The sequence below is a fragment of the Vipera ursinii genome (assembly GCF_947247035.1).
Source record: "Vipera ursinii genome assembly, chromosome: 1".
NCBI classification, from domain to species: domain Eukaryota; kingdom Metazoa; phylum Chordata; class Lepidosauria; order Squamata; family Viperidae; genus Vipera; species Vipera ursinii.
In genome coordinates, this window is record NC_139512.1 from 248,042,015 (window position 1) to 248,060,983 (window position 18,969).

At 41.2% G+C, this 18,969-nt stretch overlaps 1 protein-coding gene across 1 annotated transcript; it reads right to left on the reverse strand.

The window, feature by feature from the left end:
* Window positions 1–1,132: 1,132 nt before the first annotated feature.
* On the reverse strand, window positions 1,133–18,726 carry COQ3 (coenzyme Q3, methyltransferase). The gene is made up of 7 exons (XM_083350811.1): window positions 18,478–18,726; window positions 13,049–13,154; window positions 10,579–10,728; window positions 6,654–6,753; window positions 3,960–4,202; window positions 2,838–2,997; window positions 1,133–1,638 (listed from the first exon to the last, which is right to left on the reverse strand). Exons 1-7 carry the CDS (start codon window positions 18,593–18,595, stop codon window positions 1,448–1,450), a joined length of 1,068 nt encoding a protein of 355 aa, XP_083206937.1. The 5' UTR covers window positions 18,596–18,726; the 3' UTR covers window positions 1,133–1,447.
* Between the last annotated feature and the right edge of the window lie 243 nt (window positions 18,727–18,969).

Consider the following 18,969-nt stretch of genomic DNA (forward strand, 5'->3'; position numbering starts at 1 on the left):
CTGATCATCTTCTATCAGTTATAATCATGTTCGCCCCACCTACCACCCCAAATTCCCTCATTTAATACTCCAATACTACCTTCCACCATAAGCAAATAGGTCCTGAAACAGATATAGAAAGGTGAAGGTTATTTCCTAACATTTACAGTAGAAAAATCTCTGTGAAGGGAAGAAAGCCTGATAAAAGAGGAAGGATGTACATTCCCAATAGACAATTCACACATTGCATCCCATTCCCTTGTTCTGCTTTACTACATCAAGGAATGTATTTAGGATCTCTATGTGCATTAATGTCATGAACCAAAGCTGTAACAGAATCAGATTCATAGATCACACTAAGCCATGTTATCTTTGTATTTTGTCTTAGCATGGTATGTGAACTCAACTTTGATTTATTTAATAAAACCTGTTTAAAAACCATTGTATCATTCAATGTACCAGCTAGTTACAATTTGTCTCTAACGTGTTCTGGGCAGCACATACATTTTAAACCTCAACAACTTGTCATGGACATTTCTGCAACTGCCATCTGTGAGCTTTATCCACAATTCCATACATATATACATATGAACTTAGCAACAAAGCACCAAATTAGAAGGCCACCTATTTATCTCCCCACACACAAAGGAGATTCCCTACTACCGCTATTTAATTCAGTTCTCTTTTTTCTGAGCAGATGTTTACAGCTGCCCATTCTTTTTATTCCTAAGTAAGTGCATGAAACCTGTTCAGTTCCCACAGATCTTTAGAAATAAAGATGATGATGGGGCAAGATACTTTCTGCAACATTTCAATGTCACTCTTTTTTAATTAAGAGTTGGGAGGGGGGTGATACAAGAGGAAGGTGAGGCTTGGCAATTAGAATTACCAGTTTTGGGCTTCAAATTCCAGATAGCCACTAGAAGATAGCAAAGAGTTAATTTTTCTGCATCACTTTTCTGCCCTCTGCTGATCATCTGAATTTTTGAATTTGATTTGGTAGCCCTATGTTATCTGAATAAGTAGGTAATTTGGAACTTCCACTTACAAATTCTAGGCTCAAAAATTGGTCTTTACATAGAATTTGGCCTCCTCTCTTTAGAGCTGTAACATCATGCTCAAAGTTAACCCTGGAAAAAAATAAGCAAAGTGATATATATGATTTTACATTTAAAAATAGACCACTTGTTGAATGTGAGTAATGATTTTACAAATGGCAATAAAAACCAATAATTCTAAAGTCTTAAAACCAATCATTCTGACAATTATTTCAGACTTCCAGCCAGTTGCAAAGAATGTTTACCCACAAATATCTGATACTATGAACAATAATTCCTCTAGCATGTATGCTGAGGTGGCAGCAAATATTTTAGCCAAAACTTTAAAAACAAGGTTGCTTGCCCCTTTCTTATTTATTACAGCTATTTATCACATCTTCTGTGCTTCCATAGCAACTATAAACTTTGTCTTAGCTAGCAGTTCTGATGTTAGCTTCTGTTTGTTGATGCTCTGTGGAGGCCTCCTTCAGATCCTGTTGTTCCTGCATGCTTAATTTAATTGCATGGAGTGCGTAGTTAATGCTAGTGTTTCCAGTCCAGCTCCAGGATCCAAAAAGGGGGTTGTATAACATGCCTTTGACCACCTTAACTGAAAAACCATCTGCAGGTAAGGAAAAGAGAGGGAACAGATTGAGGACATTTTTTTTAAAAAAAGCTATCATTTACACTGAATCCCTCCAAGCTCTTGCAATATAATTCTGACACAATTGTGAAATTACTGTAGGTAGTCCTCATTTATCGGCTACAACTGGGACCAGCTGCTCTGTTAAGTGAAGAGGTCACTAAGTGGGAAACTATGTGACCATGACTGTGCTTTCTTTTTCTCACTTCCTCCACCCTTTGGAAAGCTCATCTGGGCCTGCCATGATAGCCAGCTTGAAAGTGAGAAGACTAATCAGTTTTACACATCTGGTTTTTGTCTGCTTCCAAACTCACTCCCTCTCCTTTGGAATGTTCACCCTGGCACTGGGGTAGAGCAGGGAGGGAGCAAATGTTTCTATTTATATGCACTGGTGATAAAGGGAAAGTAAACAGTGAGGAAAAACACATTGAAAGCAATGTGCTGGTGACAGGAGTCCCAAGTACACTATGCAAACAGTCCAGTGTGTTCTCCATCGTGTGCTGTTTACTCTGTTTCCTCTCCAACCTCTCCACTTTGGGATTGGGGGTGTGGGAACCCAAGCAGTTTCGGAAAGCAATCCCTTGCATGCTGACTTCTCTTATTCTCCCTTCATCCCACCGGAGAATGAAGAAATTGGAGAGGAAGGGATCATGAAAACACAAGCATGCACACAAGGGAAATATATGCAAAAAGTAGCAGCAGCAGCAGCAGTATTAGTAGGGGAGCTGATGTTAAAATTTCAACTATTTAATGAATGTTAACATGGAATAAAATATGCCTTAGAAAAGCAAGATCGTGGCCAAGTAATATTTCTGTATCTCCTCCCTAAAACAATCAGATTTATATAAATATCGTATGAATCGGTAATGATAAACGTTGTAGTTCAACTTATCTGGAAGGCACCAAATTGCTGTCACACTCTCCTTCAACTTGGAATTCTCCAGATGTGCCATGACTTGAACTCCTGAATTCTCAACCAATAGTGCCAACAATGAATTGGCTCAGCTGGAAGAGACCAGGTTGAGCAAAGATGCATACTAGAGCACTAACTTTTCATTTTTCAAAATCATCTGTCTGAAGTGTTTTCTTTATGCAACTTCTTTGTTACAGATAACTCAGTCAACTAGTACTTAAAGGATGCTATATGATTGCTTGCCTCTTTGAGATTTAATACTTACTTGATTCCAGAAGACGCTCTAACTCTTCAGGTGATATGAATTTGTCCCAGTCATGAGTGCCTACTGGAACAATACCCAGTAATTTCTCAGCAATGACAATGCCAAAAATATAGGAGAGCTGAGTTTTGTTGATTGTAGTGATAAAGAGGGAACCTTCGGGCTAATATAAAACAAAGGGCAATTTGCAACTTGGTTATTTATACAACTAAAAACAAAAAAGAATATAAAGAATATAATTACAACATTTGGTTAAAAAGGTCAATACAAAAAGTTTAACTCAATTACATCTACATATGGATAAAAGGCTCTACTGAAAAAAAAAGTTATGTAGCTGAAAAAAATTAATGCTATTTGCCCAAATCCGTAGGGAAAAATTGAATAATGTACAAAATAAATGAATAAAATTCATATTTATTCACCATTTAGATTGCCTAGATCAGGCGTCGGCAACCTCGGCTCTTTTATGGCTCGTGGACTTCAACTCCCAGAATTCCTGAGCCAGCTATGCTGGCTGAGGAATTCTGGGAGTTGAAGTCCACGAGTCATAAAAGAGCCGAGGTTGCCGACCCCTGGCCTAGATCAATGTTTTCAGAATGGAAAGGGAATAATATGTAGATTCTAACTGTGTTCAGTCTAGATCAGGGGTGTCAAACTCAATGTCATTGAGGGCCGCATCAGCATTGCGGTTGCCCTCAGGGGGCTGGGTGGGTATGGCCAGGGTGGGCGTGGCCTACTGGGTGGGTGTGGCTAGAGTGTGTATGGCCTACTGGGTGGGCGTGGCCAGCTCTACATCGTTCGCATCAAGGCTACCTATGGGGGCCTGGGCAGGAGTGGGACAGATCTGAGGGTCTCTGGCAGGAGGAGGGTCTCTGGGCCAGGGCCAAGGCAGTGGGGGCCGGTCCCTCACTGTTTCCAGGATGGCTTTGCGGGCCGCATGAAACCACTCCGCGGGCCGGATCTGGCCCCCGGGCCTTGTGTTTGACATGTCTGGTCTAGATAATCAGAATATATTACCTTGGAGCAATGAGCGACTAAAGTTAAAAGAAACCTAAATGCAAAAAACCCGATCTTTATAGTAAAAAAAAATAGCACTGAGATCTACTTTATCATTTTTAAACTTACTTTTAATACTTCACCAAAGCAGTTGATGAACTTTTCAACGTTAGCCACATGTTCTACTACTTCAGAAGCAACAACTATGTCAAATTTTTCTGATCCCTCTTCCACAATATCCTCCAGTGCACAGGCTCTGTACTGAATCCTTTTGGTAAGGGCTGGATCAAATGATTTATGCAGTTCCGCTGTCCGGATGTTGTCTTCCAAAGGATCAATTCCAGTAACTGAAGCTCCCAGTCTAGCTAGGGGCTAATATCATAAATATGTCATTTTCTCCTATATTAAACTATGAAAAAGATTTCATATCACCTACAAATATAGCTAACACTACTTAAGCTTAATGTTAATGCTTCCTTGCCCTCTAAAAATAAATATTGCAGTAATGAAATATGAATCCTAACATTTCATTATGGAACTTTTTAGTTGATTATCCTGAAGTTGGGTATCCTAAAATATTGGCTACCCAAAAAATGTTTCTTAGACCTGTTAACAGTTACCTTTTCTTTTGCCTTAGACCAGGGGTAGGCAACCTCTGCTCTTTTATGACTCATGGATTTCAACTCCCAGAATTCCTGAGTCAGTCAGGAATTCTGGCAATTGAAGTCCATGAGTCATAAAAGAGCAGAGGTTGCCTACCCTTGCCTTAGACTATTTCTGCCTCTTAATTTTGTAATTGATTAAATGGGACAAATATAATTATAATCAGGGCTTTTTTTCTCATAGAAAACTCAGAACGGAGTTCCGGCACCTTTTTTGGATGGAACCTTGTAGGGTAGGCAAGGTGGGTTGTATGACATGTATGAGTTCCGGCACCTTTTTCTTTTACAAAAAAAGCACTGATTATAATTAAATTGAAACTGAAATTATGCTGTTTTAAGTATACTAATATCATTTTAAAAGGTTTCGGAGAAGAAGAAAAAACACGTGCCATTTGCCCAAAACTGTAATTTAAAATCACTCAAATGGAGTAATGGCAAATGTGGTAGAAATTTCAATAAAGCAGAAGGATTTAAAGCCAATATTTCATGCTGTAGTGTTTGGAAAACATTTGATTGCCAGGAGATGCACAATTTCAAAGTTAGGAACCACACATGTATATAGAGTCATTCTGACGCCCACACATCTTCACAAGCACAGACATATTCAGTCCCCTTATATTTGCCTTAGTTCCTTTCTATCTTAATAACCTACTGCAGGTGGTAGAATTCTCTCTTTAATCAGCAATGAGGAAACCAGCTAGCCCCCCCCCCCCTTGATGAAGTTTTTTGCTGGCTGGTAAAGATCAGGTTTCCTGCCCTAAATGCAGGGCTTTTTTTCTCATAGTACACTCAGAACGGAGTAGCAGCTTTAAACTCTGAAGAAGCAGCTTTAAACTCTGAAGAAGCTGTCAGATATCATTGACAATGATTTAACTTATGAATTCTTAGGCCTCTCTGAGGCACTGCACTTTAGCAACTAAACCACTAAATTTGGTTTTTAATCTCACAACACCTCTGTATCCCTGGCTGGTAAACTTTAGTTACTCTGAGTCCAGATCTCAGTGTCACTGCAGTACAAAGGCAACTTCCATTTTAGTAGAAATGGACCTTCTACTAAGTTTAGAAACTTAAGATAGGCTTCTGTTCCACAGACATTGTCAAAATATTTGGAACAAATGCAAATTGTCCCTTTGAAAGTTATAGGCAGATTGGTGTCTCAGTGTGAAAGGCAGAGGAAAACAGAAAATTATAGCATTTTATTTTATACTTTCATTCTGCCTTTACTATTTTTATAAATAATTCAAGGTGGTAAACATACTAATACTTCTTCCTCCTCCAATTTTTCCACACAACAGTAACTCTGTGAGGTGTGTTGAGCTGAGAGAGAGTGACTGGCCCAAAGTCACCCAACTGTGTTTTATGGCTAAGGAGGTAGGACTAAAATTCACAGTCTCCTCGTTTCTAGCCTGGTGCCTTATACCATTAGATCAAACAAGCTGCTCACTAATAAAAACTTAAGGCATTTTGCCAAAGAACTAGTAGGTATTGAGCTTAGTAAAGCAAATAAAACTTTTAATTATCTTACTATTCTGCTTATAGCTATTCACTTTATTCCTAAACACAAAGAAGGAAACCCTCCATTTTAACTTTTATAACAAGAACTAGGAGAAGTTGGATCACCTGTTACTTTCTCTGAGAGCCCAAATTACTCAGTGCTACCAGAAAGTGGTATTTACTATATACAACCTGCTTTAGACACACCTCTGTTTGATATCCTTTTATTTCCATGCTGGCCATGTACTTGTGTGCATATATGTATATATGCATGGGTATACATACATACATACCGGCAGGGCTTTTTTTCTCATAGAACGCTCAGAACGGAGTTCCGGCACCTTTTCTGGATGGAACCTTGTAGGGTAGGCAAGACGGGTTGTATGACATGTGTGAGTTCCGGCACCTTTTTCTTTTACAAAAAAAGCACTGCCTAAATGGCAATATAAAACATGTAGCCTGTTTCTTACTAGCTACCTAATCTGGGTAAAATGTGACAGCAATTCCAGTGATGCTGAAAGCAAATGTCTTTGTGGTTTCAAGGAGAGTTAACCTTAGCTGAACATTTTTTTAAAGAAATAAAAATATTTAAAAGCTTGATGTTTCCTCCTATTAATTAAAGGAAGAAGAGAAAGACATTAATCATCATTAAATGTGCAATTGCTACCTCAGTAAGTAGTCCACCACCACAGCCAACATCTAGGATCTTCATGCTAAAGAGTGGGCTTCCTAGCTGATGGTCATTTCTCAGATTCAATATAGTATCTCTTATACAAAATAGAAAACAAGTATGATTTAATTAAAACAAACAATACTTGTACATATTACCACAACCACAACATTTTATTCTTTTAAAGTGTCATAAAGAGAAAAATCAATTTATTATCAACAACTTTGTTTTCAACATACACTGTTACAATATTTATCACCACACACCTCTAGAAGCAACATTTACTCAAAAATATAGCTGTAACTGATCAAAATATTCCCTAATTAATATTGTCACTGTCTTGCAAATGGTGATGGTAAAATTCAGGGACTGACTTCTCAGTAGATATACAGAGAGAAGTGTACTACTTGTTTAATTTACCATTAATTATACACTAGATATAAAGTCAACATATCCCTATTAAAATGGCAGGTTTTTGAGATGTAAAAAAAAAGATCAGAATCACTTCAGAATTTTTCTACCTTTCATATACCATATAGACTGTACAATTCACTTAAAACAAACTTAAATCTTTTCAGGGGGAAAATAAAAACATACATAGTTGCATATGTGTGCACATCCTCTTATAAGTAGGGATGTGGCTGTGTTCAGAATTAACCAATCACATTCAAACTGATATTAAATTCAAGGTGCTGGTTCTTACTTATAAAGCCCTACATGGCTTAGGTCCGGGATATTTGCAGGACCGTCTGCTGCCAGGAACGACTTCCCATCGCCCTGTGCGCTCACACAGAGAGGGTCTCCTCAGGGTGCCATCAGCCAGACAATGTCAGCTGGCGACCCCCAGGGGGAGGGCCTTCTCTGTTGGGGCGCCTGCCCTTTGGAATCAGCTCCCCCAAGAACTTCGGGTGGCCCCAGATCTCCGGTCCTTTCGTAGCGACCTAAAGACATACCTTTTCCAACTGGCCGACCTGGACTGATGTTGGGGGTTTTAATCATGTTTTTAATTTTTACAGGTTTTAGTGGGGCTTTGTAAAATTTAATTTCTTTTAATATTTGTATTCGTTGTTTTTATTGTTGTTAGCTGCCTTGAGTCCTTCGGGAGATAGGGCAGCATATAAGTCCCATAATTAAATTAAATTAAATTAAATAATTAAATTAAATTAAATTAAATTAAATTAAATTAATTAAATTAAATAGTAGTTGGTATACACCTGCCATCAGTTAGCAGGGGTGTCAAACTGCCAGCCCATGGGCCGGATGGGTCACGAAGAAACCGCGCCCACCCCATTGCCGGCATTGGGGAAAAAGTTCCGATACGTCGCGCGACATCACGAGTTTGACATGTCTGACTTAAAGTGTCTCTGATCAAGCCCATATAAAGTTTAGCTGTTCTAGTAGGATTTGTCTGACATTTACTCTTACAGCAAAAGGCCTCGTCTGCAAAGAGCTTGCAAAGTATCAATGTAATCTCCTTGTTGGAAGGTATCAGTCAGGAGAAGTTACAAAAAGCTTTTCAAATCATTGGATATACCGTAGATCACAGTGAAGACAAACATCAACAAGTGGAGAAAATATGGCACAACAATGACATTACTAAGAACTGAGTGTCCCTCCAAAATTGATGAAAAACTCCTCCCAGGAGCTGCCAAAAGATCTACAGCACGGGTGTCAAACTTGCTGTGTCACGTGATGTGTTGCAACATATCACAACTTTTTTTGCATTACCGGAGCTGGGGTGGGTGCGGCCTCCACATGATGCAACCGGCCCACAGGCCAGCAGTCTGACACCCTTCATCTACAGTAACATTAAAGGAGCTGTGGGAATTTCTAGCAAATACTGATCATGTACTACATGGGAGAACATATTCTTTGTATATATGGGCTATGGGGTAGGGTGCAAGACGGAAGTCTTTTCTTATAAAGAAAAACATCCAAGCCCAGATACATTTTGCAGGAACCTACATCAAATCTCACAAAAGTTTAGTTTAGTTTTAGTTTAGTTTTATTAAATTTTTATACCGCCCTTCTCCCGAAGGACTCAGGGCGGTGAACAGGGCATATAATAAAAATACAAGACTACAAAAGTTAAAATAGAATTAAATTAATGCCCAAGATAAAACAATAAAATATACAAATGTTTAAAACCCAAATTAACTCCCCATCAGGCCAGGCCAGCTAGTTCAAACAGGTGGGTCTTTAACCCGCGCCGGAAGGAGCAGAGATCCAGTGCCATCCGGAGCTCAACCGGCAGTTGATTCCACAAAGCCGGGGCGCCCACAGAGAAGGCCTTCCCCCTGGGGGCCACCAGCCGGCATTCTCTGACCGGAGGCACCCTGAGGAGGCCCTCTCTGTGGGAACGCACAGGGCGGAGGGGAGTTGACGCCGGCAGCAGGTGATCCCCGAGGTATTCCGGACCCATGCCATGTAAGGACTTAAAAACCATCACTAAGACCTTGAACCTCACCCGGAAGACAACTGGTAACCAATGCAGCTCGCGGAGCAAAGGTGTAACCTGGGAGTACCGGGAAACTCCCAAGACAACTCTCGCGGCCGCATTCTGTACCAGTTGGAGCCTCCGAGTGGTCTTCAAGGGAAGCCCCATGTAGAGAGCATTACAGTAGTCTAGGCGAGAGGTCACGAGCGCATGAGTGACCGTACACAGGGCATCCCGGTCCAGATAGGGCCGCAACTGGCGCACCAGGCGAACCTGGGCGAAAGCCCCCCTAGTCACAGCTGCTACATGATCTTCCAGGGTAAGTCGTGAATCTAGGAGGACTCCCAAGTTGCGAGCCCTATCCACGGGGGGTAACAGCTCACCCCCCATAGAAAGGGATGGAACATTTTGAATGTCCCGGGATGCCGGAATGTACAGCCACTCAGTCTTGTCAGGGTTGAGTTGAAGTCTGTTCCTCCCCATCCAGACCCGAACCGCCTCCAGGCAACGGGACATCACAGCGAGGGCATCACTGGGGTGGTTTGGGGTCGAAATAAAAAGTAATAAAATAAAAAGCATGTGGGAAAATGTGTTCTGGTCTGATGAGATCAAGTTGAACTTTTGGGCATAATTCCAAAAAGTATGTTTGGTGCAAAGAAAATACTGCGCATCAACAAAAGTACACAATATCCACAGTGAAGCATTATGCTTCCGGGCTGCTTTTCTTCAGCTGGAACTGGGGCTTTAGATAAGGCAGAGGGAATTAAGAACAGTTCCAACCGCTCAATTTTGACACAAAACCTACAGACCTTTGCTAAAAGATCTTCCTGAAGAGGAAGAAGAATTTCACCTTTCAACGTAAGTACCCAAAGCAAACCTCCAAACGAACAAAAAGGAATGTCTTCACCAGAAGATCAAACTTTTGGAATGGCCTAGCCAGAGTTCAGACTGACTTGAATCCAGTTGAAAAATTATGGGGTGACCTGAAAAAGGCTGTGCACAGGAAATGCCCTCACAATCTTAACAGATTTGGAGTACTTGTGCAGGGAAGAATGGGCAAAGATTCTCAAGGCAAGATGTGCCATGCTGGTAGACTAAATGCTGTCATAAAATCAAAAGGTGCTTCAACAGAGTATTGGTTTAAGGGTGTGCACATTTATGCAACCACGTAATTGTTTTATTTTCACTTTTTCCCCCTACAAAATTAGAGTTTGTTTTTCAATTAAATAGTACAACTTATATTAAAGGTGAGAAAAATTCTGAAGTGATTTATTTTGGTTCGACTTTTTTCACATCTCAAAAACCTGGCATTTTAAAAGGTGTGTGTAAATTTTTTATATGCACCATACTTTACAGTTTTGGATCCACACAAGGTTTAATTAAACAGTTACTAAGGCTATGATTCAATTTCAAAAGTTGATAATTCTTACTAATTTCAAATTCCTAGCAAAACCTTGAAAATGTTAACGTATTTTAAAAATTTACCTAATAAAAGGCACTCTGATATCATTCATAGAATGCAGGGCTGCATAGTCCCCACCTTCATTCCACCATTTGTGTGCCAGCCGTTGGAATCTTCTAAGTTCTTCTGGATCTACTGTTTGCCAAGTGCTGTATGGTTGATCTGTAAAGGTTCTAAACAAAAGTTTTGTCAGGTCAAACACAATTAGCAAAAATGATTGAAAAATGCAACAAGTAACTTTGTTTGCAGAAAACATGGATTTGTCAAACCAATAAGGTAAAGGTAAAGCGTGCGTGCTAGTTGTTTCCGACTCTAGGGGCCGGTGCTCATCTCCGTTTCAAAGCCGAAGAGCCAGCGCTTGTCCGAGGACGTCTCCGTGGTCATGTGGCCGGCATGACTAGATGCCAAAGGCACACGGAACGCTGTTACCTTCCCACCGTTAGTGGTCCCTACTTTTCTACTTGCATTTTTACGTGCTTTCGAACTGCTAGGTTGGCAGAAGCTGGGACGAGTAACAGGCGCTCACTCTGTTACGCGGCACTCGGGATTCGACCTGCCAAACTGCCGACCATCTGATCGACAAGCTCAGCGTCCTAACCCACTGAGCCACCGTGTCCCTTATACAGTATACAATTTTCAATATTCAGTTTCATTCTTACCAAAAAATAGAAGTAGAAAAATTCAGATTGCAGTCGAAACCAATGTTCAGTTGTATGCATGGAAATGATGTCTGAACAAATGCTGAGGCATTTGGGGTTTTTATTTTAGGATAACAGAGCAATAATACATAAAAAAATATGAATGAGAGAATGGAAAACAGCAAAAGATAAGCTTCTCTTTCAAATAGCATTTTGGAACTACAGTTCCACTGACTGACAAAATGAAATATTTTAGGCATTCTATAATGAATTAACACGTATAGTGTTAAAACAGGTGGTGACATACATTGTCTTAAATAATTTAAAGGATGCAAACAAACTAGAATTAAATTTAAAAGTTAGATAATGGAATCTCTATATTCAAGAAATGATTAATATGAGTTTGAATACCAGTGGGCACAACTGAGGACTTTCATATTCTGTTTTTGAACATCAAAAAAGCATCTGCCCAACTTCCGTTGGGTTAGATGGTACTTTGGTTAGGCCCAGCAAAACACTTTTTAAAGTCCTGCTCATGGTATGTATAACATTATGTTATACATGATTGTAACAAGTATAGAACATATTAGGTAATACATAATTATAACACATTCAAGATGTTAGAACTTTGAATCCATATGCTATATGCAATCCATATGCAGGGGAGGTAATCTTTATCTACTGTGTTGCTTGGTTGGAAGATGTGAAACTTCAAGTTAACAAAATAACAAGAGGGACCTTGGAGGTCTTCTACCTACTCCAGGGGTATCAAACTGCCAGCCCACGGGCCGGATGCATCATAACAAAACCGCACCCACCTCAATGCCAGCAATGGCAAAAAAGTCATGATACATCACGACACGTCACGTGACGTTGCGAGTTTGACACCCCTGATCTAGTGCAACCCCCTGCTCAAGCAGGAAACCTTATACCATTTCAGAGAAATGGTTATCCAATCTCTTCTTAAAAATCTCCAGTAATGGAACACCCACAACTTCCGGTGACAAGTCGTTCCACTGATTGTTCTAACTGTCAGGAAATTTTCCCTTAGTTCTAGGTTGCTTCTCTCCTTAATTAGTTTCCATCCATTGCTTCTTGTCCCACCTTTAGGTGCTTTGGAGAATAGGTTGACCCCCCCGCCTTCTTTGTGGCAGCCCCTAAGATACTGGAACACTGCTATCATGTCAGCTCTAGTCCTTCTTTTCATTAAACTGCAACCCTTCTGTATAAATTTTAGCCTCCAGTCCCTTAAGCATCTTTGTTGCTCTTCTTTGCACTCTTTCTAGAGTTCCAGCATCTTTTTTACATCATGATGACCAAAACTGGAAGTCCCAGTGCATCCAGAGGGCATTAGTTTAAAAAGTAAAGGTAAAGGTTCCCCCGCACAATCGTGCTAGTCGTTTCCGACTCTAGGGGCTGGTGCTCATCTCCGTTTCAAAGCCGAAGAGCCAGCGCTTGTCCGAGGACGTCTCCGTGGTCATGTGGCCGGCATGACTAGACGCCAAAGGCGCACAGAACGCTGTTACCTTCCCACCGTAGTGGTCCCTATTTTTCTACTTGCATTTTTACATGCTTTCGAACTGCTAGGTTGGCAGAAGCTGGGACGAGTAACACACGCTCACTATGTTACGCGGCACTCGGGATTCGACCCGTCAAACTACCGACCTTCTGATCGACAAGCTCAGCGTCCTAACCCACTGTGCACTATAATTTCCCACTTATGAACATTATATAAAAAAGAACTTGAATTGCCATTCTTATTAGAATGTTCTTACAAATGATAATTTATTATGAAGTACATTTTCCATAAATATAATAATGTATAATTACCAGTAAATCAAAATACTATACTTACATTTTGTTTCTCACTTTAGTCAAATTTACAAGTTCACCATAATTCGACTGTACTTTGGTACAAAAGGATTCTTGAAATATCCGATGAAGTTGACTTTTGTAATTCCCTGATAAAAAGCAATATTTTTAACTTACAGGTCTTCCAAAGAGTGATTGTAAGAAACATATTTTCTTAAGGGCACATGTGCCAAAGCCGTAATAAATTTGTTTGTGACCACAGACTAATTCCAATAATATATATTGGTTGACCAAAATCCATTAGCAAACCAGATTCCTCATTTCTCCAATTTCCCATTCCTCCCTGAAATCTGCTGAGATGTTTACAGGATATGGAGAGAGGGAAAAGGAAAGTGAATAGAATTCCATTTTTAGAATACTGGATTCAGGAACTCTTGATTTAAATATGTGTACTATGAAGTGACCCCTTCATGGATTACTGCCTTGTTGGGGCGAAGGGGCTTGCGTAATCCAATGAAGCTATGAGCTATGCCATGCAGGGCCACCCAAGACGGAAAGGTCATAGCAGAGATTTCTGACAAAACGTGATCCACTGGAGAAGGAAATGGCAACCCACTCCAGTATCTTTGCCATGAAAACCATATGGACAGTACCAAAAGGCAAAACGATATGACGCTGGAAGATGAGCCCCTCAGGTCGGAAGGCGTCCAATATGCTACTGGGGAAGAGCAGAGGGCTAGTACTAGTAGCGCCAGAAAGAATGAAGCGACTGGGCCAAAGCTGAAAGGACGCTCAGCTGTGGATGTGTCTGGTGGTGAAAGGAAAGTCCGATGCTGTAAAGATTTTTTCTCCATAGGAAACTGGAATGTAACATCCATGAAACAAGGAAAGCTGGACGTGGTCAAACAAGAGATGACAAGACTGAACATCGACATCTTAGGTATCAGCGAACTAAAATGGACAGGAATGGGTGAATTTAATTCAGATGACCATCAGGTATACTACTGCGGACAAGAATCCCTCAGAAGAAATGGAGTAGCCTTCATAGTCAATAAAAGAGTAGGAAAAGCAATACTGGGATACAATCCTCAAAATGACAGAATGATCTCAGTTCGAATCCAAGGCAAACCATTCAATATCACAGTAGTCCAAGTCTATGCCCCAACCACCGGTGCTGAAGAGAATGAAATTGACCAGTTCTATGAAGCCCTACAGCACCTTATAGAACTAACACCAAAATGATGTCCTTATCATCATGGGGGATTGGAATGCTAAAGTAGGAAGCCAAATGATAACTGGAATAACAGGCAAGTTTGGTCTTGGAGTACAAAATGAAGCAGGGCACAGGCTGATAGAATTTTGTCAAGAGAATACAATGGTCATAGCAAACACTCTTTTCCAACAACCCAAGAGATGGCTCTACACATGGACATCACCAGACGGTCAACACAGAAATCAGATTGACTATATGCTCTGCAGCCAAAGATGGAGAAGCTCTATACAGTCAGTAAAAACAAGACCAGGAGCTGACGGTGGCTCAGACCATGAGCTTCTCATTGCAAAGTTTAGGCTTAAACTGAAGAAAGTAGGGAAAAGCACTAGGCCACTCAGGTATGAATTAAATCATGTCCCTGTTGAATATACAGTAGAGGTGACAAATAGATTTAAGGAATTAGATCTGATAGACAGAGTGCCTGAAGAACTATGGACAAAGGTTCGCAACATTGTACAACAGGTAGCAACCAAAACCATCCGAAAGAAAAAGAAATGCAAGAAAGCAAAATGGTTGTCTGAGGAAGCTTTGCAAATAGCTGAGGAAAGGAGGGAAGCGAAAGGCAAGGGAGAAAAAGAAACGCCCAATTGAATGCAGAATTCCAGAGAATAGCTAGAAGAGATAAGAATGCCTTCTTAAATGAACAGTGCAAAGAAATAGAAGAAAACAATAGAATAGGGAGGACCAGAGATCTTTTCAAGAAAATTGGAGAGATAAAGGGAACATTTAATGCAAAAATGGGCATGATAAAGGACCAAAATGGCAGGGACCTAACAGAGGCAGAAGAGATTAAGAAGAGGTGACAAAATTACACAGAAGAACTATAAAAGAATGAGCTTAATGTCCCTGATAACCAAGATGAGGTGGTCACTGACCTCAAGCCAGACATCCTAGAATGTGAAGTGAAGTGGGCCTTAGAAAAGCTGAGCAACAACAAAGCTAGTGGAGGTGACAGTATTCCAGCTGAGTTATTCAAAATCTTAAAAGACGATGCAATAAAAGTGCTACACTCAATTTGCCAGCAAATTTGGAAAACTCAACAGTGGCCACAGGATTGGAAAAGATCAGTTTACATTCCAATTCCAAAGAAAGGCAGTGCCAAAGAATGTTCAAACTACCGCACCATTGCACTCATTTCACATGCCAGTAAAGTTATGCTTAAAATCCTACAAGCTAGACTCCAGCAGTATGTGGATTGAGAACTACCAGAAGTACAGGCAGGATTTCGAAGAGGCAGAGGAACCAGAGATCAAGTTGCCAACATACGCTGGATCATGGAGAAAGCTAGGGAGTTCCAGAAAAACATCTATTTCTGCTTCATTGACTATGCTAAAGCCTTTGATTGTGTGGATCATAACAAACTGTTGCAAGTTCTTAAAGAGATGGGCATACCAGACCATCTTATTTGTCTCTTGAGAAACCTGTATGTGGGCCAAGAAGCAACAATGAGAACTGGACACGGAACCACCGATTGGTTCAAAATTGGGAAAGGAGTTCTGCAAGGCTGTATACTGTCGCCTTGCCTATTTAACTTATATGCAGAGCACATCATGAGAAAGGCAGGGCTAGATGAATCAAAAGTTGGAATTAAGATTGCTGGAAGAAATATCAACAACCTAAGATATGCAGATGATACCACTCTAATGGCAGAAAGTGAAGAAGAACTAAAGAGCCTCTTGTTGCGAGTGAAGAAGGAGAGTGCAAAACTTGGGTTGAAACTAAACATTAAGAAAACCAAGATCATGGCCTCCGGCCATCTCAATTCCTGGCAAATAGATGGGGAAGAAATGGAGGTAGTGACAGATTTTATTTTCCTGGGCTCCAAGATCACCGCAGATGGGGACTGTAGCCAAGAAATTAAAAGACGCTTGCTCCTCAGGAGGAAAGCCATGGCAAATCTAGACAGCACACTAAAAAGCAGAGATATCACCCTGTCAACAAAAGTGCGTATAGTCAAGGCTATGGTCTTCCCAGTTGCAATGTATGGCAGTGAAAGTTGGACCATAAATAAGGCTGAGCGCCAAAGAATTGAGGCCTTTGAACTTTGGTGCTGGAGAAGACTCCTGCAAGTCCCTTGGACTGCAAGGCGATCAAACCGGTCAGTCTTAGAGGAGATCAACCCTGACTGCTCTTTAGAAGGCCAGATCCTGAAGCTAAAACTCAAATACTTTGACCACCAAATGAGAAGGAAGGACTCACTGGAGAAGAGCCTAATGCTGGGAAAGGTTGAGGGCAATAGAAGAAGGGGATGACAGAGAATGAGGTGGCTGGATGGAGTCACTGAAGCAGTAGGTGTGAGCTTAAATGGACTCCAGAAGATGGTAGAGGACAGGAAGGCCTGGAGGAACGTTGTCCATAGGGTCACGATGGGTCGGACACTACTTCACAGCTAACAACAACTATGAAGTGATTATCTTAATAAATAAGACATTGCTTTATATGAATTCCAATTTTATTTAGTTTAAATTTTAAATGCATTTTTAAACAAAAATTATTAAGAAACCTAACATTACATCTAATGTCACAAATACATGTTTGTTTCTACAGCGGGTAGTATTCTTGCTCAAGTTCCACCTCATTCATACTCATTTCTAATATTAAAATTATGTATTTACAAATGTATTATATACATATGTAAGTATGTAGGTATATGTACAAAATTAATCAACTAGTGATGTACAGATTAATGATGTGAAAAGACATATCCAAAGCCTAAAGGCAAATGTATTTATCTCTCTTAATCTATTTCATTTATTATATATCTCTACCACTGACTGAGCAGGATAAACAGATCTCTGCTCTTAAGATTTAGCTTTGACAGAAGACATTAATCACAGGATTATATGAGGTCTAAAAGACAGACAACACTTGGATTAAATTCTTACCTGCTAAACATGGTCAGCCAGTCCAAATACTCTTCTGAATTATTTTGACTGACTGACCATATCTACAAATAAGAACCTTTTTCTTCATTTGAAAATGTAATAATGATCTCCATTCTTTTTGTGTTACCATCACTAGCATGTAAGAATTTAATTCTGTACGACAGTTTCATTATTTTTGCCTGTCTACGACTGCAATTAAACAAGAAAATTGTTCACATTTTGGGAAATCCCAAAATCCCACATTCTGTATATCATTATCATTATTATATTTCAAGGTCGGAAGTAATTGGGAAATGTATATTTTAACCAATACAACGATGTTACGTAAGAAGAGGGTTTGCAAATACCAATGGTATTTGCATAACTTTTAACTAGGAATACAATGGCTAATGAGGTCTTTGAACTCTGGTGCTGGAGAAGACTCCTGCAAGTCCCTTGGACTGCAAGGTGATCAAACTGGTCAGTCCTAGAGATCAACCCTGACTGCTCTTTAGAAGGCCAGATCCTGAAGCTAAAACTCAAATACTTTGGCCACCTAATGAGAAGGAAGGACTCACTGGAGAAGAGCCTAATGCTGGGAAAGATTGAGGGCAAGAGAAGAATGGGACGACAGAGAATGAGGTGGCTGGATGGAGTCACTGAAGCAGTAGGCGTGAGCTTAAATGGACTCCAGAAGATGGTAGAGGACAGGAAGGCCTGGAGGAACGTTGTCCATAGGGTCGCGATGGGTCGGACACGACTTCGCAACTAACAACCACAACAATGGCCAAGAAGAAGGCAAAAATGACCAATTAGGCAGAAATGCAACAGATGCAGTATATGTTAGATTTTAAAGGGGGGGGGGGAGCAGGAGGAAGGTTTATTTCAAGCCACAATTCGATACCGATAGCAAAGGCAGACAATCAGACCAACACCTAACACCAGGGGTCTTCAAACTTGGCCGGTTTATGACTTGTGGACTTCAACTCCCAGAGTTCCTCAGCCAGTAGGCCTGGCTGAGGAATTCTGGGAGTTGAAGTCCACAAGTCATAAAAGGGCCAAGTTTGAAGACCCCTGCCTAACACCATATACCTCGGATAGCCTTCCCACCTGATGCTTTTAGACAAGCCGAACGTCGGCACCCGCAATTCCCCCAAGGGTGGCGTAAACTCGGGAAAGGCCGCCAAAAGAAAAGAGGGTTTTTTCTCATTCTGTTCAGAAAAAAATCTTCCGAGACCTAAAGGCCAGCAACCCAAATCTCCCCGCCGTTTGCTCAGTTGCAGCCGAGGCCGAGCCACTCGGGTCAGAGACGAGGAAAAAAAGCCTTGGACTCACCCGATAACGGCCGGAGATTCAGGAGGCGCCCGGAGACCACCCGGCTTCGCGTCGTGCGGGCGTGGGGAGCCCACAGCCGCCTTGCCCTCCATAGCGAGCTCCTAGCCCAGCCCTCCATGCGCTACCACGGCCTCCCGGGCACCCAGAGTGAAGGAGCGGCGGGGCTTGGCTCTGCCGAGGGCGGCTCCACCCTCCGGGCTCCCGCTTTGCCAATAGGCCTGGCCGTTTCTCGTTTACGACTCAGCCTCCAGTTCCGGGGAGGAGACTCTCCGTCGCTTTTGACCAGGGGGTCTTCAAACTTGGCCCTTTTATGACTTGTGGACTTCAACTCCCAGAATTCCTCAGCCAGCGTATGCTGGCTGAGGAATTCTGGGAGTTGAAGTCCACAAGTCATAAAAGGGCCAAGTTTGAAGACCCCTGCTTTTGACCTTCCTCGAAATAGCTTCGGAGGGAGAGTGGAAGCGCCTCGCGGTGGCCGTTGAAGGGGAGCCG

Bases quoted from the DNA above. Each gene is read 5' to 3' on its own strand.
- COQ3 (XM_083350811.1), bottom strand. From the start codon at position 18,595: ATGGAGGGCTGGGCTAGGAGCTCGCTATGGAGGGCAAGGCGGCTGTGG. The intron at 13,155-18,477 runs GTGAGTCCAAGG...GCTTTTTATCAG, and splicing joins GAATCTCCGGCCGTTATCGG to GGAATTACAAAAGTCAACTT. The intron at 6,754-10,578 runs GTAAATTTTTAA...ATTTTGTATAAG, and splicing joins ATCAGAGTGCCTTTTATTAG to AGATACTATATTGAATCTGA.